Raw genomic sequence first — 24,537 nt, 5'->3', positions numbered from 1 at the left:
TCATACTTTACTAACATGAAAAGGAACAAAATAAGATGAAATAAGTATAACACTGTTAATCTAAGCTTTTACCAGCAATTCTTCTGGAAGGAAGAGCTTCTAATAGCTCATATCTCAAAAAAATAACTGATCATTCAGAAAACGTATTCCATGTAGTGTATTATTTATATCACTGAGTCTTGATGTTATTGTATAATCAAATATTTTTTTAAAAAACACTTTCACTTCAGTTGGATCTGAAATTGAATCCCTTTTGCCTGCCTCAGTAAAACTTAATTTAGCCAGGTATGCCATCTGAAATTTTATTTTGGCCTTAATTAAATATGCGCAATATTGCAAGAGTTTTTTGTCTCACCAGTTTAATCTGATAAGACAGATCCAATGGTAATTTGATTTTATGTCCATTCCAGTGGAAATCTGATTAATATTTCTAGGCAATCATTATCTTTTTTAGATCTTGAGAGTTCAGCAATTTGACATAAGGATGTTTTCTTATCTTGGTGCTTCCTGAAGGCATGACATGGTCTTTCAATTATCATGGATTCATTCCTATAATCAGTGTCTATTACAGTAGAAAAGATTTCTTGAGCAGTCTTAATTACCTCCTTTTGTTCTACATTTTCTGGGATACTGTGAATCAATACATTGTTTCTCCTGCTACTAAATTCTACATCTAATACTTTGTCTTGGATATAAGAAATTTGCTGTTCTTTCAACTTTGAGAATCCACAGCTGTCACTTTCTCTTCACAGAGTGACAACCTAAATTCAGAGTTATCTAGACGAGTAGCAATGTCTGATACTGATTTTTTAATATTATTCAATTGGTCTGAGAGTTCCTTTATTGGTGTATGAATAGGGAAAAGTGCTTCCTTTAGGTTTTCCAGAGCAAAGGATTGTTCCAATCTGGATTTAGGTGTTGGCTTTTTTTTCTTCCCTGTTTACTGTCCTGTTCTGGAATGGTAACTGCAGAACACTTTGTTTTTTCTTGATTAGAAGCTGATGATATCAGGATCAGTCAAATCTGGGCCTTGCTTTTGTTAACTGTTTAAGAGATCTTCCATATCTGACTGTCAAGCAAATAATCAGTCTGATTTTTGGTATTGAGTATCTGGTGAAACTCATGTGTAAAACATTATTTTAGGCTGTTGGTATTGAAAGAGAATGTTCCAAAAGACCAGTGAATTACATTGGCAGATTTCTATTAGTATGTCCAGTGTCATTTTGTACACTGTCAATTTTGCCCATTATTCCAGCTGTACTTTGACTACAATTTTAGCATTCCAATCACATATAATATAATATCTTCATCTCGGTGTTATTTCCATAAGGGGCTACAGAGTATCATAAAACTGGTTCTCATCCTTCTCTTCAGCATGTTAGGTTGCAGCATAAACCTGTATCATGGTATTCTTAGGTTGCAGCTAAGCACTGATTTTGACAACCTTGTATTAAATATGACATCTATTGCAGTTTTTCTGTGACAATCTTTTCTGCTGTAGAAGATTAGATGAGTGATATAAAATATCACTCCTGTAACAATGTACCACAGCACACTTAACATTTTAGAGCAGACAAGATTTGATGGTGGTCATAGAAGGCAGGAACCTCATTCAGCACGCACTGTGACAGTAGCTGAGTGACTGTCACATACCACTTACCTTTTGATATACCATTTACTACCTGTACAAAAAAAATGGGCTGTACCCGAAAGGTGAACATTTACAAAAAGTATGTAATAGCAATTCTGAAAGAGCTATATAGACATGGATAGAAAGTATTAAGCCTCCAGACCTCTGTGGCATCACACAAGTACACATAATAAGATTACTTGTTGCAGCACTTTTCACACTAGTACTCCCAATGACTTACATTAAGCATCTCATAATCAGAGCAAAATCTGTGTGGCTAACATATGACCTCAGAGAAGAAAATATGTCAAGAAGTTTGTTACACCATCAACCCAATATGTGTCACAAGGCAACTCCTTTCAATTTTACATCAAATGTAAAAATAGAAGCACTTACTAGTAGAGCCTTTCCTTTGTAAACTGTCTCCAACAGTCATCTCATCATAGGAAAGCGCTGAAACACTGATAATGTAGTTTTCTCCTGGTGTTAGTCCTGTGATGTTAGCATAGTCAGTCGTTACATTCATATTCGCAGAAGACGCTCCAGCAGCAGTAATAATATAGCGGCTGTGCAGCCCTGTAGGAGCAGTCCATGTCAGAAACAGTGAAGCTGTTGTGATATTTGTGATCATGAAGTTGGTCACTTTCTCAGGTTCTGGCAAAAAAGTAAAACATTTAGTTAGGTAAGTAATTTCTCTTAGAAACTTGTGGTTGAATTATACAAATTTTAACGTTTAGAGATATTGCCTAAAATGTAAATTCAGGGTAACCAGCTGTTGATGAAAAATTTACAGAAATGAGTACTTATTTTTTTAAATAACAGCAAAGATTGTCATCTAGGGCTGACACCAGCAGACACTAGATGCACCACAGTAACCAGAATGTATCTGTTTTACTCTGTGGGTAAAAAAGTAAGATGATTGTTATGTCGGTGATACTTTGTGTTAATGCGTTATCAAGAAGTCTGAATTAGGCTGTATCATCAACAATACTTGTTACGGTAACACACTGATAGTGTGATCAGGGTCAGCTACATGATCTAAACTACATGTTTTCTACCACTAGAATATTGACCAGATCTACTACATGTCTACACAAAAACAATTATCATTTACTAGCTGCAGTCAGAAGACTTGAGAATATTTTATATCACATTATTCCATCCTAATGTCCTCCCTTAAGTTCTTGGACTTATCATTTAAGTGTGGCAAATGTGGGCTTGAAGGGCGTGAGCCTTCTTCTTTTAAATTCTGAGATAGTCCTTCTATCTTTATATTACTGTACATGTAAATTCATTCCTAATATAGTCTGCCAGTTAGAGAACAGGATTAAGGCTGTGAGCAGTTAACAGGAACCTCCCTGTGGTACAGCATTTGGTTCTGTCAGCTTACATTTGCCTATTGTGTGACCTTAAGCAAGTGACTTAACCAGAAAGTGCTTTGGGGCAATTGGGAACTTTGGTAAGGCTCACTGATGCTCTCCTAGACCACATGCCTAGTAACTGTCTATGAATCGATACATTCTTAATTTCTACCTTTCATTCCTGAAATCAGATCCACCTTTATACTTCTTTAATCTCGACTTTCCTAACTGTGCAACTTACTAATAAATCATACTAAAACAAACAAAGCATTTGAACTCATTTTGCTTCCAGGGAAATACATCTTAACTCCTGCTCTTACTTTACCATTTAAAGGAGAACCATACCCAAAAATAGAAACATATGTTTTTTCAGCATATCTTGGACTTTTTTGTAATACTAACGTCTCCGTATCAAAGTAAGTGGCGATTATTATTTTCTAATTTGTTACACCTCAAAATGGCCTGAAAGGGGGCTGCCATGGGCAGCAAGGTTTTGTTTTAGAGTCAGTGCCATTGCCTCCCTGATGTCATTTAAAGGGACAGACAGAAATCCCTACATTGAAAGTATCATTTACTTTTGTTTCTCTTTCATCAGCTTGCAACAGTACTATGACTGCCTATTTTTTGACTGTCAGCATCAATCCACATTTTTAATTACTTGGTTTCCTTTGATTTTCAGTAGAGGCTATAACTGATACAGTATTTTAAGGAATGTTTGAATGACAGGCATGGAGATATACAACTCTTGTCTTCTCACAAAATTTCTAAATCTTTTGTCTGCATAATTTACCATACTGACTGAAAGAAGAAGCTGAACCTGTCTTTCAAATTAATTTGACTATCTCTTTAATATCTAATATCTCTTTGTCACTCTTATTATTTACATTAACACACCCATTCTCTCATGTTGTTGTTGTAATTTACTTTTATTTACTTTTCATTTATTTCTATTATATTTTCTTTCTTATCTTAAATGAAATATATATAGTACTTATGTTACTTGTAATTTATTTAGAATTATTTTTTTTTTTTTTATATGATTAATTCTGTGTACTGTTTAGGAGCTTTTTTTCGTTTTTGCTGAAAATCTCAGTGTGTCTGAATATGTCCAGCCTGCTTGAGTCAACAAATGTAAAATAAAATAAAAAAAAAAATAAAATAAAATATAGCTGAGTTAACTCTTCTTTCAAAGTAACAACTCTAATTCAGTCTTCAATTGTGCGAAATCTGACAACTGTGATTAATAATGTTACCTGGGCTGAGTTGGTTTCTGGCACATTCACAGTTTTTAATACTATTAATACTATAACTATAACTAGAGTCATTGATATTAATATTCCTTCCCCAACTCACTAAATGGTCTCAACAAAACTGCTAAAATTCTATAATAAAACACCAGAAAGCATTCACTTATACAGAAAATAAAATGTAGAAAAATTGCAAACTCAAATACTTATAAAAAACAAGGGGAAAGTAAGATGAAAATATTTTCTCTTTGTGGAACTCACAGTTTGTTTAAAGGGAAGGGCAGCCAATTTGTAACAGTAATAAAATATGTATAACTTATATTTTCTTGGTCATTTACAACTGAAAACTAAGCTTGAAAGCCTTGCTTTTGTTCAGACTCCAGGCCAAAGTACTTTTCTGAGGTGTGATGCTGGCAGTCTGTGGCTGAAAAGGAACATTTAAATGACATTGTTTAAGAGACATTTTGTCTTAATGGCGTTGTAGTTGGAATAAGTGACTAGCCTAATTATTATATTACTCGTAGTAGCCTTCATGATGCAACAGATGAGACAAATGTAGAAAAGAAAGGCAAACATAAATGATGCTTTTCTGAATGTGGTGTGCTTAGTTAGAACTACAGACAAGGAAAAGGTTCTCATTTAAATCAGTTGGTAGCTTTTCAGCTGCCTGCCCTTACAGTATATTTGGCCTTGAAAGCTCATCCTGGTCTCATTTCCTATATACTTGCCTTGGAAGCTCCTCCCGCTCTTACCTCATCCGCCCAATTTGTAGAAGAAAGATAGATCAAACTGGGAAGGCCCTCCACTAAGACTGTTCTAACTTGAGTTAACCTCTGTTTCATACATTTTCTAGTTTTTATTATATCTATATTTATCTATCTCTCTCTCTCTCTCTCTCTCTATATATATATATATATATATATATATATATACACACACACACACACACACACACACACACACATATATATATATATATATATATATATATATATAGACATGTATATATATATATATATATATATATATGTGTGTGTGTGTGTGTATATATATATATATATATATATATATTTAAAATGCAGTTATAGTCACTTTCATTTTGATATATTAATTTATGTATTTTCTGTCACTTGTCTCACTTTGTATCAAAAGTACAGCTGTTTGTAACTTTAACCTACGTACAAAGTTAAACTTATAGTAGTGGGAGCATTGGAATGTACTGCATGATCTACATTTCAAACAGTGCTTTTTTATCAAAAGTGAATATAGACATATATATATTTTCTGGCTTTTATTGCATATTTACGCTGCACTTAGTCATCTTCATTTTGATACGTGTGTTTCCTGCTTTTTCTGCCTTTGCCATGTTTTACATAAAAAGTTGCAGTCGCTGATATTTTAGCCTGGTCTTGCACATTGACTTACACTTTAGATTCACAGATATGAAAGTATTGTGATTTGCTGCAGGGTCTTCTTCCTTAAGCTCCACTGCCTGGAGATTTTCCCTTTTTCATTGTTTTTCTGAACTGGCATATCCCCAGTAACCTGTGCTGAGATGTGCTCAGCACACTCCTGCCATAGGACTAATTCAGCAACATGTAGTGTGCATAAGAACATTTTTCCATATGAAGCCTGTCTAGCCTGACTGACTTTAGTACTCTTAATCTTCATCTACTGTGAACTGCAAACAGCACTGAGCATAAATAGGATGCTCTAAGGTGCAGTAGTCCTCACAGCCCAAAATAAGTAAGGTGCCACCCCACAAGTAAGTAGTCACCTCAATTATCTACCGCAGCAGGTACCATCACCTCAGCACCCCAAAATCAAACCCAACTACTTAACTACCCCAGCAGGTACTGATCTCCCTGCCTCCAAAATCAGATCTGTCGAAACCAAGGACCAGCCCTTTCCCACAATTTCTGTAGGCAGGCTGATTGAGATGGGTGTTTTGAGACAATGTAAGAGTTGTCTCATGCTGTCTAATGACCACCTTTTACTCAAACAGCATAACACTGTGTGTGAGAAATGCACATATACAAAATCTCACACACAGACAACACTGATATCAAGATCATCAGCAATTTCACCCAATGCATGCCTTCCAGCACCCCACATACCAACAATGGCATTAAGCTCTCTCAGAGGTCCTCCAAGTCTTTAAAGCTTACCACCTCACATAGCACTAGGGGTCCCAATATCATGGATGTTCAGCCCATGAGGCAAGCATCTACCCAACCAAATATTCTAATCATAGATGACTCCATTATAAGACTTACTGATGCAGCACTCACCAGGCTAAGAAAAGGGAGACAGTCATTTGCATACATTGTGCCTAGATTTGTCATATCACACATGCCCTGAAATCCCTGAGCAGCAAATACCAGTATGACTCTGTCATAGTACACGTTGAGGTAAACAACTTGATATATACCTCCCTGGACTATATGAAGAGAAAGATAATGGAGCTATTGCACTGCACATCCCATACAGGTATGAGTATATCATTAAGCCACATCCGACCTTCCCCAAGGATGATGCCTCAGTATGAGCAAACAATAACTAACTTCAGTAACTGGCATAGCATTTGGTGTCATTCAAAGGGGGTAAAATATTTGTCTATCTGGGAGGACATTATCAACAGACCACACTGCACCATCAGGAAAGGTATTCACCAGTGCCATCTCAGCTTTCAAATATGGGCTAAAACATTGTCTACTCCTTAGTGCCTTTTTAGACAATGCCAACAGATAAGCCAACTAACATAATGAGTTATGCAAAAGGAAATATAAAGGTGCTCCTGATCAATGCTAGGAGCCTAAACAAGAAACTCCATATGCTACAAGCCCTTCTCACCTTAGTTGACATAGATAATTGTATAGTGACCAAGATGGGGTTTACATTTGCAGAGAGCATCCAGCTGTGGAAGGCTATAACAGGAAAAATATCCACCCAGGACAAGGACAACCACTAGGTCTTCTTCTGTTAAGTCTGTAATATCAAAAGTGTTATGCAGCAGTGCACTGATTTGATTGTGAACATCTATACTGAAGCTGAAGATATAATAAACAGCTAAGTCATAAATTCAACATCAGCTTCACCCCCACTCTCATCCCCAAAATTCTTCCAAGAAATAGCAGAAACCAATATACCCCCAGCTATCACACAGGACTAAGTCCTGGAAGCTGTCTCAAAACCCCAAAATACTACATCTGTGGGTCCTGACAATATCTCTGGATGTATTCTGAATAGCATGAAGTATGACTTATCCATGTCCCTAACAACACTGGTCAACCACAGCCTACAAACAAGCTTCATAATAAGTAAATGGAGGACAGCAATAGTTACACCCCTGCACAAGGGATGACCATCTTCAAACCCAGGTAACTACCAACCCATAAATTGAACCAGCTTCATATGTAAAGCTGTGTAAAGACTTATTATGGAGTTAATCATTAAGGACACAGGAAATATCCAAACACTGGGCCTATCCCATTTTGATTTTGTTAAAGGCATGTCATGCTTACTTAACCTAGTGGACATTTTCAAAAGAATCACCAAAGCAATAGAAGAAGGCAAAATGTTACACCCAGCCTATTTAAACCTAACCAAAGCTTCTGACATAATACTCCACTAGGACATTGTAGAAAAGGTTACTAAATTAGGAATAAACTCTTACATCACTAGTTGCATTGCCAACGGACTCACAGATAGGACACACAAAGTCAAGATAGGAAAAGCTACCTCCAGAAAAAGACCTGTCACTGGTGGAGTCCCATAGGGCTCAGTGCTGAGAACACACCTGTTTGGCATCTGTTTTTCAGAAGTCCAACCAAATGTCAAGGGTCTTTGGTTGACCAAGTCTGCAGTCACTGAATCCTCAAGAGACTCAGCCATCCTTCTGAAGGGCTTATCCCAAACAAATAGCCTGGTACTAGCGTCATGAGCAAAAGCTAAATGGCAAAAAGTGCATTATTGTAGCCTTTCAGAAACTGACTATGCTAGGAAACTATCACATTGACAATACACCTCTGAGTCAATCCAGCAGTTAGAGATTTGTGACATAACCCTCAACTGTCCATATTTTCACAATGTCCAGAAAATTGCCTCATTTGTTTTGTTGTGTTCCTCATAAAATTTGTGGTTTCACTGAGGACTGAAATCACTAAATAATGAAATACATGAAATACTTCTGAGTTTCAGACTTCATATCTTTCAGAAAATGCTTTCTAATGCAAAGTGTTATTATAGCAATTGTATAAGTTTATACAAGCAATAGTAAACATTTTATAATGTTTAATATTAAAAATTTATACAAGCAATATTTAATTAAATATTAAACAGGCAAATTTCATGTAGCCCAGGCTAGTATGACCCTGACCCTGAGTAGCATCCTGCCCTTACCAAGAATGATACCTCAGTATAAAGAAAAAAATGATCAATTTCAACAATTGGCTAAGCTTCTAGTGTCATTCAAAGGGGATCCAGTCTCTGTCAGCCTGGGACAACATGCTCGACAAGCCGTGTTGCTTCGCAAGAGACAGCTTGCATCTGTCACCACTAGGCTTTCAAATACTGACCAAGGCTATTGCTGCCCCCATAGTGCCTTTTTTAGGCAAGGCTCAAATGTCAAACCCATCTCCGTAAACAGCACAATTAAAAAACTGAGGGTTATGCTACTCAACACCAGGAGTTTAAATCTAAAAATGCACGTGCTCAAAGCACTCCTCAGCATGAAGAACGTCGACATCTGTGCAGTAACTGAAACCTGGTTCAAGGCTCCAGAGAGCACCCCAGCACTACCGGGCTACAACTCGTACTACATGTTTCTGCCACAGAACATGGACCGAAACACAAAAGGAGGGGGTGTATCCATATTCATCAAGGATACCTACACCTCCAGGTTAGTGGTGCAGCATGATACCTCTGATATCATCCATGTGCAACTAACATCGGGCAAATCTGCAATGCAAATTGTGGCCTGCTACAGATCACCCTCCATGACCCAGGACCACCACTCCACCTTTCTGGAGACACTGGAAAACATGAAGGTCCTACCGAACACCCTGATATTGGGCGATTTCAATTACCCTACCATTAACTGAGAAAACTACTTGAGTACAACCTCCTAGGCCCAGCGCTTCCTGGAATTCATCAACTCAAATGCCCTGGATAAGCTGGTAAACTCCCCTACCAGAGGTGAAAACATATTGGACCTGGTCATCACAAACATGGGCGACAGGTGTTCCACTCCGGAGGTCAACCCGTCACTGGTTAGATCAGACCATAAACAAATCACTCTGGATGTTCACACCCCACCTCCACCCTAAATTAGGAAACCACAGTAAAAAACTTTTCTAAAGCAAACTTCACCTTACTTAAGACAGAGGCTGTAAGTTTCACAGCCCCCACCCTAAAGGATAACGCTGCCCAAGATGCAGAAACCTTTAAAAATGCACTCTATGAGCACCTACAAGGATGCATAGATCATGCCATCCCTAGCAAAACTAAGACTCACTACTCTAAGAGAAGAAAACCAGTCTGGTGGACCCCTGCCATAAACAGGCTATACAACAGAAGGAGGAAACTAGTTCAGGAAAAAAACAAATCCCAAGAAGGAATGACATCCCTGATCAGTATCAGTAAGAAACTAAGGTCCCTCATAAAATCATCCAAGGCTAACTTCGAAAGAAAAATAGCCAAGGATTTAAAAGATAACCACAAAGCCTTCTTTAGCTATGTTAAGACTCTAAGTGGCAACTTACAGATATGCACTGAACTATTGCAAAATGGCACAAAATATACTGAACCTACTGATATTGCCAACATCCTGGCAGACAGATTCAGTGCAAACTTCACCCCCCTCTCACCTGCAAAAGGGCCCACAACAATACTGGAAAAGTGTAGTTTCCTGGAAATCACAGACACACAGGTGAAAATAGCCCTTTTAAAAGCCAAAAACACAGCGTCAGTGGGGCCAGATGGTGTCCCAGGCTGCATCTTGTATGAACTACAGAATGAACTACCCCCCCCCCTCCTAAACACGCTGTTCAACCTTAGCCTCTCCCCAGGCTATGTGCCTATAGAATTGTGCACAGCAACAGTTATTCCACTCCACAAAGGAGGGGCCACAATTGACCCTGGTAACTATCGCCCCATAGGCCTGACTAGCCTGGTCTGCAAGGCTATGGAGTGCATCATCATGGTACTCATTAACAAAGACATTGGGAACCTCCAAACACTTGACCCGACCAAGTTCGGCTTTGTTAAGGACAGACCATGCCTACTAAACCTGGTTGACTTCTTCGAGATAGTCACCAAGGCCATAGATGAGGTAAAGGTTGTTCACACAGCCTACCTTGACCTCGCCAAGGCTTTCGACACCATTCCCTACTCGAGTACTACAGAAAAAATCACCAGCCTGAACATAAACCCCTATGTCACGAGATGGGTTGCCAACTGGCTTACAGACAGAACTCACACAGTAAAAATAGCGGGCTCCAGGTCCGACTCTAAACCAGTGACTAGTGGTGTCCAGCAAGGCTCAGTCCTGGGACCCCTACTGTTCAGCATATACTTCTCAGAAGTACAGGTAAACACAGGAGGACTATGGCTAAACAAGTTCGCCGATGACTGCAAACTGGGAGCCATAATTGACTCCCCGGCTGACACAGACATTCTCCAAAAGGGCCTTACTGAGACGGACACCTGACATCAAAGTCATGGCCTCAAGCTAAATGCCAAAAAATGCTTAGTCATCCCATATGGAAAAAAACAAACACCCACAAATTACCACATAGGTGGCAGCCCCCTTAATATAGAAGCAGTAATAAGAGATCTGGAGACCCAGGTAGATAGTAATCTCTCCTTTGACAATCATATTGCCAAAGTAGCTAGGAAATCCTTCTATTTGGCCCATCTAATTACTAAAAGGTTCACATCTAGAAATAAAGAGGTTAAAGTGCCCCTCTACTTGTCACTCATCAGACCCATTATAGAGTACAATGCCCCATTTGGGATGTACCTCACAAGACACTTCGAACAGCTGGAGAGACCACAAACGTACCTCACTAAGAGGATCACTGGCCTCAAACATATGTCCTATGCAGCCCGACTGAAAAAACTCTGGCTGTACTCAGTCACATATTGCTTACTCAGAGGTGATCTCTGACTTGCAAAGCCATGTCCAGCTCAGAATTGATGGGCATGCTCCACCTAAAGAAATCCAAGTCACTGCGAGCAACACGCTCTAGTGAGCTAAACCTCACCACAACAATAAATAGAAAATGCTGGAGGGATAGATTCCTGTCACAGAGACTCCCCATGCTTTGGAACAAAATTCCAAACTACATTAGGCAGAGCCCCTCACTAACACTCTTCAAGAGAAACATTAATGAGTAGATGGGTAACAGAAAATACACCCCTGGGATCACTTCATTGGCTCTGCTTGACAGAGGATCAGTTAATTAATCAATGGGGTGGCAAAAGCTGACACACTTTGGCTAGGCTTATAAATGCTCTCGGGCAGATAGCCTAGTACCCACCTATGAACCTATATTTAAAATCTGTCCCTATTTCTGGCCTTTGTCACCCCATTATTTTAGACTTTGTCCAGATTTCTTGAGCTAACAGGTTGAGTGATATGATCTGGGCACATAAATAGACAGTGACCTAGAGATCAACTAACATATGTCTACTGTTGTGAGGAAATCCTTCTATATTCCTCAACTTATAAGCAAAGACATAATATCTTGGTCTAGAAATGTCACTATTTCACTATACTCAGCTCTCATCTGACCAACCATTGAGTATAACATCCTCTTTGGTATGTACCTGTTCAGATATATGCAATAACGTGAACACCCACAGAGGATCCTCACAAAGAGAACACAATGACTAAATGATATAAGCTACACAGACTGCCTCAAAGCTCACTCACTGTACTTTGTCTCTTATAGAGTATTAAGATGTTGATCTGTACCTACCATATAAGGAATTCTCTGACCTAGTATAATGGACCTACTGCATATCTGCAAGTCTAATCGTACCAGAAATACCCATTAATGAGACCTTAACCTCTTCTGCAATATAAACAGAATGGTTTGGAAACACAGGTACATATCCTAGTAAAACCCATTACTATAGAGCAGATTCCAATCCATGTAAAGCAAAGTTCATTCCATTTCCTATTCAGATACTACATCAAACAATGGATAGGAATAAAGAAATTTACACTAGGCCTACCCCTGCATTACTAATGGACAGAGCCAGTAACTAAATGCCCTATCCTGTAGCATGGTTCGCATTTAATCCTTAATGGCATGAACTGATAAACATTCATTTACAGATAGGAAGTATAGGAATAACAATCATTGTAAGAGTAATTTGAACACCTAAAAGGATAACACTGCTAGGCTTGAAATGACGCTTCAGGGCAGTTAGCACAGAATAACCTATGAACCTATAATAGCTACTTAAATGCAACTTACAATCTATAGCATTGTCATGAACTTCCTGACTAGCAACTTAAAGGACAACTAGGGACAGAAACTAAAAAATATGTTCTTATCTAGTAATGAATTTATACAACATCCAAACCTGCTAGCAGCCAATAACTGCATATTGCTAATTATTTAGTCTTTCTTGCCAGGTCATTATTTCATTCACTTACAACAGAAGTATTGAGAACTATTGTTAAGTCCAAGAATCCTCATTAAATATGTCACTGAGTGGTCTGTAGTGACTATTTTAAAAACAGAATTGTATTAATTCCACCTTTCTTCTTTGAGTCAGTCACAGTCATCTATTTTTCTGTCTTCCAAAGTTTACCTAATTAGTGAAATTTCTCATACTGGTTATCAGGTTATTTTTATCTGGAGACAGCAAAAGGCTGCATAGATTTCTGACCTTGGCGAAAATAATGCAGTTGCATGAGTACACATTGAAAGACCTGTGGATTTTCAGCCTGATAAAAAAGAAGACTTGTGCTTCATGGAAGTAGGACTGTTGAAGTAGCAGGTAAGACAGGACCTTTGAAAGCATATTTCAGAAAATTACATAGCAAGGTTATGCTGTTGTCATGGTCAGAAGTTCATCTTAATGAAGTAGGTAATTGTGGAGCAGAGTAATTTCTTGTAAATGCAGTAGCAAACACCATCCAAGCTGTGCATATACCCCAACAACAGCAACCTAAACACATCAACTATAACTATAGGAGTGATTAATGCTGAATAAATAAATAAATATAAATCTCACTGAAATCAGTTTCAAGAATAGATATCAGTGACTCAACAAGTTTGACAATGCACCTTTTACCATATTTTATTTAGAACCATGTTGAAATAAAAGTAAAAAAAAATGACATAACTACTGCCCGTGTTCAATGTCATAGATTTAAAGCACTAAAAAAAAGAAGTCTTGAAAACTATGAAGACTTGTGATCACAGTTTGTGATCACGGTTAAATAGCCGTAAGACTAGATACAAATGTTAGTTAATCTACAGGTATACTCCAACTTATCCTAAACATCAACAGAAGCCATCTTGGTATATGGGTAACAGTAAGTGTATTAGGGAAAATAAGGAGACATAGTGAATTTATTCAGCCTATGGATTAGGCTACTTCTACTAACATAAGTAATCCCAAGAGCAGTCTGGCATAAGGCAGTCAATCAGAAAGTCATGGGGTTACCAGAAAAATATGCGAACAAAACACTGCATATGGCAGCACAACTGAAGAGTATTACCACATTCAGACATTATGAGTAGTCATGATGATGGACCTTGTTTAGTGTAGGCCTCATTAGGTCCATCTGATGGACATATGGTTGCATTTATTTAATTGGATAGACACTGGTTGCAGTAGAACATTGTGCAAGATGAAGCAATCTTGTTTAAAGGAAAAAAATAAAGAGGAGAAAAACTATAAAGAGGATATGAGTAGAAGGATATTTCAGGGGACTGAACAGAAATTAGAGATCAGAATAGTCTTCCCTAGTGCTGATGGGACTACAGGTGTCCAGTCATGTGCAAAGTAGAATGAAGCCTGGTAACAAAACAACAAAGTCTTGGTCTGGTTGTGGAATGCAGTAACACCTCCGTGGGGCACCAGATATCTCCCAAAAGGTTAAGCTTTAAAAGAAAGGCTGCATTTTTGGTCTTCTGATGGGGAACAGTAGACATTCCAATGAATCCCACAGTGAAGATTAGTGAGATAAACACAAAACAGGGAGACCTCACTCACACAATTTCTGGAAAGCAATCTGGATGATATGACTAGTTATATGATGAGTTTTATGTTGCCTACCTCAAAAAAATGGTTGCCAATGATGAAGAGAGAATGCATGATTCATGGGGATGACATAACTGAATGCTCCCAGAAGATTACTTATTCTGATGCACATGTCCACCATGTTTCATAGTTTTAGATAATTGGTAATTCCAAACTGGTAAGCACAAGAAGACTTTGAAATTGATTAAAAGATTAGACTGCTACAAGATGCTTGCTATCTGCTGTCCCTCACCTCTAATTTCAGGAATAAAAAAAAATGGTCTAAATGGTCCAGTCACTTAACCTGGCACTCTGACCTAGGTCTGTTCTTCCCCAGCTGTGATCCTCAGCTCTAACTTGCGAATCAAAAAAAAAAAAACAATGCTACAAATTATTATGTTTCCACACTTGGCTGAAGTTTGTTTCTATCCTAGCTTTTAAAAATGCCATAAGTTCATCTTTTTTAGATTTGAAGAGGTGTACTTTTGGTAAATGAAAGTAAATCCATATATATATATATATATATATATATGGATTCCTATTACAAGAACAAAAGTTCACTACTTCGAACTTGTAATAGGAAGCCTCACTTCTGTGAAAGTTCACTTTAATGAAAGTGAACTTTTGCGTAAGTGCACTTCACCGAAAACACAGCAGCACAGTGGAGGACATAAAAAACAAGCTATGTCCTCCACTATGGTGCGATAGTCATGGACCTTAGGGTTAGGGCACGGGTTAGGGTAAGGGGATAGTTAGTAAAGCTATCACCTTACCCTAACCCATGCCCTAAACCTAAGGTTCGTGACTATCGCACCATAGTGGAGGACATTGTTATGTCCTTCACTGTGCTGCAGTCATCATGGACCTTAGGGTTAGGGCACAGGTCATGGTATGACCCATGCCCTAATCCTAATGTCCGTGAGTACTGCACGGAAGTTCAGTACAACACCCGTTCATTGCACTGAACTTTGCGTAAGTGCACTTTCGATTAAGTGCACTTTCGCTGGAGTGAGCATTCCATGCGCTATTTCAAATTAGTGAAAATTCTATCTAGTGTATGGAACCCATATATATATATATATATATATATATATATATATATATATATATATATACACACACATACACACACACACACACACACACACACACACACACACACACAGAGAGAAAAAGAGCGAGAGGGAGACAAATGCATAGATATATATGAGCGTCATGCACGAGGAACGTGAATGCGCATGTTCTGAATATACGTGAGATATTAAGAATAGGTGAGTTATACACCTAACACAATTTGTGTGAATAAGTATCTGGTATTATTGTACCAAATTATGGTGCTGTTCTTTCAAGGTTCAAGGGTAAAGGGTAAGGGAAGTTTGCAAACAGATTACTTTCTCCTAACCTCCCCTTCCCATTAAGTTGGATTGGCAGGTAGCCGTGAGGACAAGGGGTTGACTTTGGTCAGCATGGAGAGGATAAGATATCAATCATGTCCCAAAGAGGCATCAACAAGGCAGGAAAAGAGAAACAAGAACACATGATAAAAAACAATAGCTTCTAGAGAAGAAAATAATCCCTCCTTCACTAAATGCAGTCCATAGTGGGAAAAAGATGACATGACACCACATAAAATGTAAAAATTAAGAGGAAGGTTGCATTTATGGCCTCACAAAAGAGGCAATCACAAGTAGGAGTAGTTCTAGTTGCTGGAAGGAAGGTTGTCTGAAGAAGTCTCACTAATAGCGAGACGAAAAGCGCTTCATGTAAAATAAAGGTGTATTTTTCATTACAGTTGTGACGGCATTTATAGATCTGTAGTTCATATGGTGTATGGTGTTCAGTACTCTCTAGCTGTTTTCTTGGATTTATTAGCTTGTACTTTTCTTGTTCACTAGTTTGTTGCTGGAAGGATTCTATAAACTTCAGCTGGATAAATGCTGCAGGTATGGCACATTACATCCCACAAAAGTTTGAGTAGGTCCAATACACATGGATGTGGATGCTCCGTGTGATTAATTACATGGATGGACACATCCCACAGCTTTCATGACTTCAAATAATTAGAGATACAAATTCATGCTATAGGGGAAAATCAACAGATGAATTTAATTTTAAATTATTGCAGGTCAATGAGAGATCAGCCAGGGTAGTTTTATGAGTATTGTTTTTATGTCAGGAAGTCTTGGCAGAGTTCAAAGTGTAACTCTGCAGAAATTATGCTTTGACACTGAGAAGCTTACAACAACTTTTCTTAAAAATAAATGAGTCAACATAAATGGAGTAAACAGAGACTTTTAAAAATAACTTGAATGGAAAATTGGATTCAAATAAATATTGATGCTAATCATTGAAGCCAGTATAAATATATATTCTAGCAAAAATGAATAGTTATACATTTTGTAAATATAAAATGAAATACTAACAATAAGAGGTTTGTATGCCTGTCACAATTAGTATGAATAATGATATGCTCATGTGCCACCTGTTTCTGGTGTGGGTTATTTGGATTTGGTGGATCCGGGTCAAGAAAAAATTGAAAAAAGAAATAAAGAACCTGTTTTGTCCTGGCCTTCCTTTTTCATTAGGTTTTGATGGTAGATATCACCTAATACAATGACAAAGCTTTAGTCAACAGAAATTGATTAGGATGTCATTCAGGTCCAAGAAAAGCTGAGGCAATGTACTAAAACGAGAAACAATTAGAAATGGTATAACAAAGGATCAGCTACTCAGGAATGCCTTGTTCCATAAAATATGGTTAAACAAATGTTTCCTCCTATTAATGCAGGCCATGGCAAACAAAAGATGAAGTCTCAGCTTGGAGCTGGAGATAAAGGAAGCCTCCATGGGGGGGGGGGGGGGGGGGGGGCTGACACCTGCTGAAATCTTAAGATTTAAAATTAAGGCTGTTTTATGGCTTTGAAAAAGGAGCTTGGGATGGAGAACATGGTTATGAAGAGAAAAGCAACAGAAGAATAAATGACAGTGATTCCTCATGATACCTGTTGACATTGTTGGAAAGCAGTCTGGATGCTTAGCAGGTTACATACTATAGGTGTGGCGGCTAGAATTCCCCAAAACTTTTGAGTGAGTTCATCACAAATGGCTACTCCCACAGATTAATTACATAAATGAGCTCTTTCAGCAGCTTTCAAAGCCACAGACATTTAAGGATTCCAAATTGCTATGGACAGGGAAACATTAACAGATTATTTAATGCCAGAGATGGATCAGTCTGGTTAGTTTTAGGAGCCTCAGTTATCAAGGCAGAAGCATTGGTACAGTTCAACCATGAATCTTTGGAAATCATACCTTGGCAGAGAAAATGTTATAATATATTCCGAAGAAATGAAATGCGTCACAAAAATGGAGTACATTTAGAGATGGAAGCACTGTTTCAAAGTTAAATTGGACTCAAATAAATAAATATTGCAGCTAATTATTGACACTGTTATGTTTATGAGAGGCATGAATGATGAAGACTAACGTGTTAAGAATGCAGATGATAAGTCGGCTGTATACCTTTCACATTTTGCATGAATAAAGTTATGGTTGTATTTCACCTCTGTATGCTATGGTTCTTTCAGAAGGGTAGTGTACATACAGATTTATTATATTTCTGTCTGGACACCAATGCTAAAAACAGATTATCGTGTAATAGAAAAGATTCAGGGTCTGTAAGTCTGTCTAAACCTTCAGGAGATTATTACATTGGTTAACTGGAGTATGAAGAAGGATGGCTTTGAATCAAGATGCTTGATCCAACTGCAGACAGGCACTGTCCTATTGATTGCATTTGTTTATGAACTCTATGAAACCTATAGCAGTGCCAGTGTATTGTCATGAATATAAAATATGCATGACTATATTATATGTCCGAAAGTTTTAAACATCGCCTCTCATATGATCGACACCATATGAGCGATCTTTAAAACATCGAACATATAATAAAAAATTTAAAAAAAAGAAAAAAAACTTACCTAAATGCTCCAACTCTGAGATTGCACTATATTGAGGAAAAGGGAAAATATTCCCTATGGTGATTTCCATTTAAGCTCGCAACATTTCACATTTCCGACCATTTGATGTTGCCCAAATGGTATTCGCAGTTTTCATCTTTTGATCGGGTAGTACAGACCCAAATATGCAGGCTGAGGAAATGACAACCATTCATCAGCACTTGTATATTAGAGTTTGAGTTTCACAGTTATCCATTATGACCTATTATAAAAAAATAGGAATAATCCAGTCCATTCTCAAGCACACAAATTAAGACTAAAGGTATTCCTTGCAACAATATTTTAGTGTATTCTCTTCTCCTTGCAAAGGAAGATCAGATTTTTGTGTACAAATCTGACAATGGCTGCTTTTGCAGTATGTATTGGGATATACAATCCAGTGCCATGATTGGATATCTGGTGATCAGATAATTTGTACTAGCAGAAAAGCAACTCTACCTATAAAGTTAACAGCAGTTACTAGAAAGTCATTTGCTATCATCTTATACCATCTTCTTCTTCTTTTAGCTTTTCCCGGTTAGGGGTCGCCACAGCGGATCACCTGTCCGCTCATGATTGGCAGTGGAGTTTTACGGTGTTGAGTTGCCAGCATGGCACCCAACCTTCCACAGAAGGCACACACATGCACACACTCATGCCTAGGGCCAATTTAGAGTGTCCAATCCACCTACAACATGTCTTTGGGATGTGGGAGGAAACCAGAGCACCCGGAGGAAACCCACGCGACAACAGGGAGGACATGCAGACTCCGCACAGAAGGCACCCCAGCCGAGAATCAAACCGGACAGCCTCTTGCTGTGAGGCGGCAATGCTAACCACTGCACCACCGTGGCCACCTGCTGTCATCTTATACCATGCTGTTGGAAAATAGGAAGAAATAAAAAGAGAGGAATAGAAAGCAATATCCAGCCAACCTCAGTGAGAAATTTCACACAAGAACAAACTATAAGGCTTTTGAAGTACTGTTTAGGTAGCACTTTCAGTGACTTACAGTCAGTGCCTTATAGTCAGAGTAAAATCTGTGTGAGTAACATATAAACTTACAATATGTGTAAAGAAGCATCGTCTTACCATCTACCCAGTATGTCCCTAATTGCCCTTCAGTTTTACATCAAATGTAATAACAGAAGCACTTACTAGAAGATCCTTTAGTAGATATACTAAACTCTTCATTCATCTCATCATATGAAACTATTGAAACATTGATATTGTAGTTTCCTCCTGGGATCAGCTCCATGATATTAACAGAGTCAGTTGTTATATTCATAAGAGAATTTCCCATGACATTAACAATGTAGTAGTTGTGAGGTCCTGTAGGAACAATCCATACACTGATGAACTGATTCTTGACTTCTGTCTAGTGCAGTTAAAAATATACTAAATGCTGTTCATATAGTGGCAGAGTTAGCTTCTAGCATGAGTGTATATGTGTGTCCCCTTCTACTCCTGCCACCTGCATATCTGTCAGCTTTATGGCTTTTACCAGAATGATGAATTCTAGTCATTAGGCTTGCTTCACCCTCTTTCACGAATTACCATTTTGGCTACTGCAAGCATGTTTACTAAACCTTAACTAAAGCTTTTTTCTTCTTCTTCTACTTCTTCTTCTTCTTCAGGCATTCAGTATCACCATGTCTAGTAACCGGATTGTATATCTCAGGATCAGGTGGCACTCTAGTAGTAGGAGGGTGCCTGGATGTGAAAATGTGTATGATAATGAGAAGGAAAGAAAAAAAAAATAAGTTTTAATTTGATGCTTGCTTGTGACTTTTCTTTGTGCAAAATTCAGAGACATGTTGCAGCATTGTGTTTTTGCATCTGCAGTTTCTTTATTCTCAAATATGAATAGTTAGCCAATGACTCCAGAGGTAAGCTGAGACTGTCGGACTCAAGCAGCATCACCAATTCATAACATAGTGCCCTCCAAGACCTGCACTGAGTGAGGTAAAGCCATTACCAAACAAATGTGACTTGATAAATGCTGTACTTTTCTTTTTAATGCTGAATTGAAGTGAGAAATGTGGACTTTCATTCAGATGTAGGCCATATACCTTTTTTGAAAGTACAGTAAATAGTTGTCATTAGTTTAGGGCTGTGACTATTGCCCTTCTTGTGATATAATGGTCTAAACTCAAGTGTACCTATAGGAATTACACAACACTGTTTATTGTCTTCTTTGTACTACACCACAAAACCATGTGTTTTTGTAAGTTTACATTTGTCAGATGAGTTAATACATTTAAATATAGTATTCAGTATCACCATAAACTGCTACAGGCTGATTTGAATTTTGTGAGTTAATGTGGGTTGTATTAAAGCTAATATACCTATACAGCTATTATTCACTAGCCATGATAAAAATGTTTACTTACTTATATGTTTATGGGTTCTTGGGTATCTACTAGGCTAACAATCCCAGGGGCTGTTTTAAGCCTAACCATGCTTCCCAAATATATCTGACAGTTTTTGGTACCCAAGGTTATTTTAAGATTGCTGATTGAAGGCTCAGTGTCTGTTATTCTAAAAGCGCATTAGTTATGGTTTAAGCACTTGGGCTTCAGGCCAGTTATTTTACATTAAGAAGGTTTGTGGTCTGCACTCTTGTGGGAGTAGAGGCTAGATTCTACCCTTCTGAGCTGGGAATTTCTAATTAAAGGCTTACTGTGCCTGCTATTTTGAACTGTTTTTCTAATATTGGTGCACCTTGTCTGCTGTAGCATAGACTAGATTCAGTCCTGCTGAATCTAGCTTTGTTTGTATAACTTGAGCACTAATCCAGGCCACTTTTTTGGAGAAGGTTCCCCTGCACCCTAGTGGCAGGAGTGTGTGGTTAGAACTTGTCAGATTGAAGACTGCTGGAACAGGTCTCAGTTTTGAGTTTTTTTACTTGTTAATTGGGTAATTTGTTTAAATCAGTTTGCTCACTTTCTATTGTTATAAATAAACAATGCACTTTATTCATCTGCTTTTACTGTAATTGTGTTTCTTCCCACTTTATTACCTTATTTTGCTTCTGCTTCTTCTTAAAAGTACTCAATTGCATTATTCTGCTGCAGTTATTACTGCTTGGTAGTAGCCTGATTAAATTGTAACTGTTATTCTAAGACTTTTGGTTTAAGCACTTGGGCTTCAGGCCAGTCGTTTTACATTAAGAAGGTTTGTGGACTGCATTGTTGTGGCAGGATAGGTAGCTTACATCCTTCTAAGTTGGGAATTGCTGATTGAAGGCTCAGTGTCTGTTATTCTAAAAGCACATTAGTTCTAGTTTAAGCACTTGGGCTTCAGGCCAGTTATTTTACATTAAGAAGGTTTGTAGTCTGCACTCTTGTGGGAGGAGAGGCTAGATTCTGTCCTTCTGAGCTGGGAAATTGTGGTTAAAGGCTTATTGTGCTTGGTTATTTGATCTGTTTCTTTCTGAAATTTGTGCACCTTGTTTGCTGTAGCCCAGAAGTTAGTAGTTTATTGGCCATTTAGGCTAATTTCTATCTCTTTCATTTCCCTGCTATAAAAACCACATTTGCACAGTTTTGTGCGCCAGGCAGTGCCTGTTAGCTAGGGTTAAACTATTCCCGGCTCCATGGTCTGCTCTTCAATTTTTCCCTTGGAAGTAGACAAACTTTCAACTTAAGCACTCAAACCATTCATTTCACAGCCCAGCACTTGCTCAAAACTCATAGCAAGCACTAATTAACCATAGCACTAGACCCCCTATCCTGTCCAGAAGAACAAGGCTCTCTATTCGTCCCTACCAGCTAATCAGTAAAACAGCACACTTTACCTATTCAGGTATGTCCAAAGGGCAGTTTTAGGTGTACTCTCCAGTCCAACTGGTGAATCTGGGCATTTTGAGGTAATGTTACAACTGCCTCATGTACACAGACAACCCTCTCCTCCTACCACCAAACACTAATATATGTGAGAGATACAATTATACAGCCAAACTGGAGGCAAAGCTCTCTCAACCCAAGACTGCAACTGACAGTCAAGAGGAGAAGGAAAATACTTGCAACACACTACCAGTCTCACATAGACCTACCAAACCAACACTGGCAAATAACACACATAAATACATGAAAACATACTCGGACGCTCTAAATAAAAATCTGCAAAAGCAACAGAGACCTCCAAAGCAGACACCCAAGCAACCTCCACACCCCATCACAAACCATGAAACACATACTTCACATAATCAGTGTGCCATGCAGTCACAGCCCTTAAGGCAAAATAATATACCCAACACACTAGTAATAGGCAACTTTATAGTCAAGCACACTGATGTCCGACTAACTAGGCTGGACAAGGAGAAGGTTGCAGTTAGCTGCCTGTTGGGTGCTAGGATCCATCACATAACACAAGTACTCAGGTCACTCCCGAACAAATACAAATACATCTCTGTCATTGTCCATATTGGTGTGAATGATCTGAGACGTACCTCCCTGGACTACATGAAAAGAGACATGGAAGAGCTATTTGATCATGTAGCCCAGGCTGGTATGACCCTAACCCTGAGTAGCATCCTGCCCTCACCAAGAATGATGACACAGTATAAAGAAAAAAGGATCAGTTTCAACAATTGGCTAAATTTCTGGTGTCATTCAAAGGGGATCCAGTATCTGTCCACCTGGGATGACGTGCTCGATAAGCCAAGTTGCTTCACAAGAGATGGCTTGCACCTGTCACCCTTAGGCTTTCGAATACTGGCCAAGGCTTTTGCTGCCCCATAGTGCCTTTTTTAGGCAAGGCTCAAAAGACAAACCTACCACCATAAATAGCACAATTAACCAAAAACTGAGGGTAATGCTACTCAAAGCCAGAAGTCTAAAACCTCAAAATGCATGCACTCGAGGCACTCCTTAGTATGGAGAACATCAATATCTGTGCAGTAATAGAAACCTGGTTTAAGGCTCCAGAGAGCACCCCAGCACTACCAGGCTGCAACTCATACCATACTTTTCGGCCACAGAACCCAACAAAAGGTGGGGGTGTATCCATATTTATCAAGGATACCCACACCTCCAGGTTAATGGCACAGCACAATGCATCAGAGATCATCCATGTGCAACTAACAACGGGCAAAACTGCAATTCAAATTGTAGCTTGCTACAGATCACCCACCGTGACCCAGGACCCCCATTCTGTGTTTCTGGAGACAATGGAAAATATGAAGGTCCTACCAAATGCCCTAATATTGGGTGATTTCAATTACCCAAACATTAACTTGGAGAACTACTGAAGTACTAACTCCCTTGCCCAACGCTTCCTAGAATTTATAAACTCGAATGCCCTGGATCAACTGGTCAACACCCCCACCAGAGGTGACAACATATTGGACCTGGTCATCATCAACATGGGCGCTGGTTAGATAAGACCATAGACTAATCACTCTGGATATCCACATTCTGCCCCCACCCCCAATCAAGGAAACTACAGTGAAAAACATTTCAAAAGCAAACTTCACATTACTTAAGACTGAGGTGGAAAGGTTCACAGCCGCCATGCTAAAGGACAATGCTGTCCAAGCTGCTGAATCCCTTACAAAGGCACTCTATGAGCACCTGCAAGAATGCATGGATCATGCTATCCCAAGCAAAACCAAGGCTCACTCCTCCAAGAAAAGGAAAAAAGTCTGGTGGACCCCTGCCATAAACAAGCTATACAATAGAAGGAGGAAACTAGTAAAGAAAAGAGTAAAATCCCAAGAAGGAAAGGCATCCCTGATCAGTATCAGCAAGAAACTACGATCCCTCATAAAATCATCCAAGGCTAGCTTCGAAAGAAAAATTGCCAAGGACTCCAAAGATAACCACAAAGTGTTCTTTAGCTATGTCAAGAACTTATGTGGAAACTCTCAGATCTATTCTGAGTTAGTGCAGAATGGCACAAAATGCACTGAAGTGACTGATATTGCCAACATTCTGGCAGACAGGTTTAGTGCAAACTTCATGCCCCTCTCACCCTCTAAAGGGCCCATAACCATACCAGAAGAATGTAGTGCCCCAGCAATCACTGACACA

General features: G+C 38.6%; 1 protein-coding gene across 1 annotated transcript in view; it reads right to left on the bottom strand.

Annotated features, from left to right (window-relative positions):
* LOC122801257 (fibronectin-like) overlaps window positions 1-24,537 on the bottom strand; it is a 329,673-nt gene that overhangs the window by 143,250 nt on the left and 161,886 nt on the right. The window contains exon 12 of the mRNA XM_044070808.1: window positions 2,027-2,284. Coding sequence (XP_043926743.1) covers window positions 2,027-2,284 — 258 coding nt within the window. The remainder of the gene's footprint in view (window positions 1-2,026; window positions 2,285-24,537) is intronic.

Source organism: Protopterus annectens, chromosome 4.part1, assembly GCF_019279795.1.
Source record: "Protopterus annectens isolate FY-2018-M chromosome 4.part1, PAN1.0, whole genome shotgun sequence".
In the NCBI taxonomy this organism is placed as follows: domain Eukaryota; kingdom Metazoa; phylum Chordata; order Ceratodontiformes; family Protopteridae; genus Protopterus; species Protopterus annectens.
Note: the sequence above shows the minus strand (reverse complement) of the source record. Positions and strands in the feature narration are given on the sequence as shown.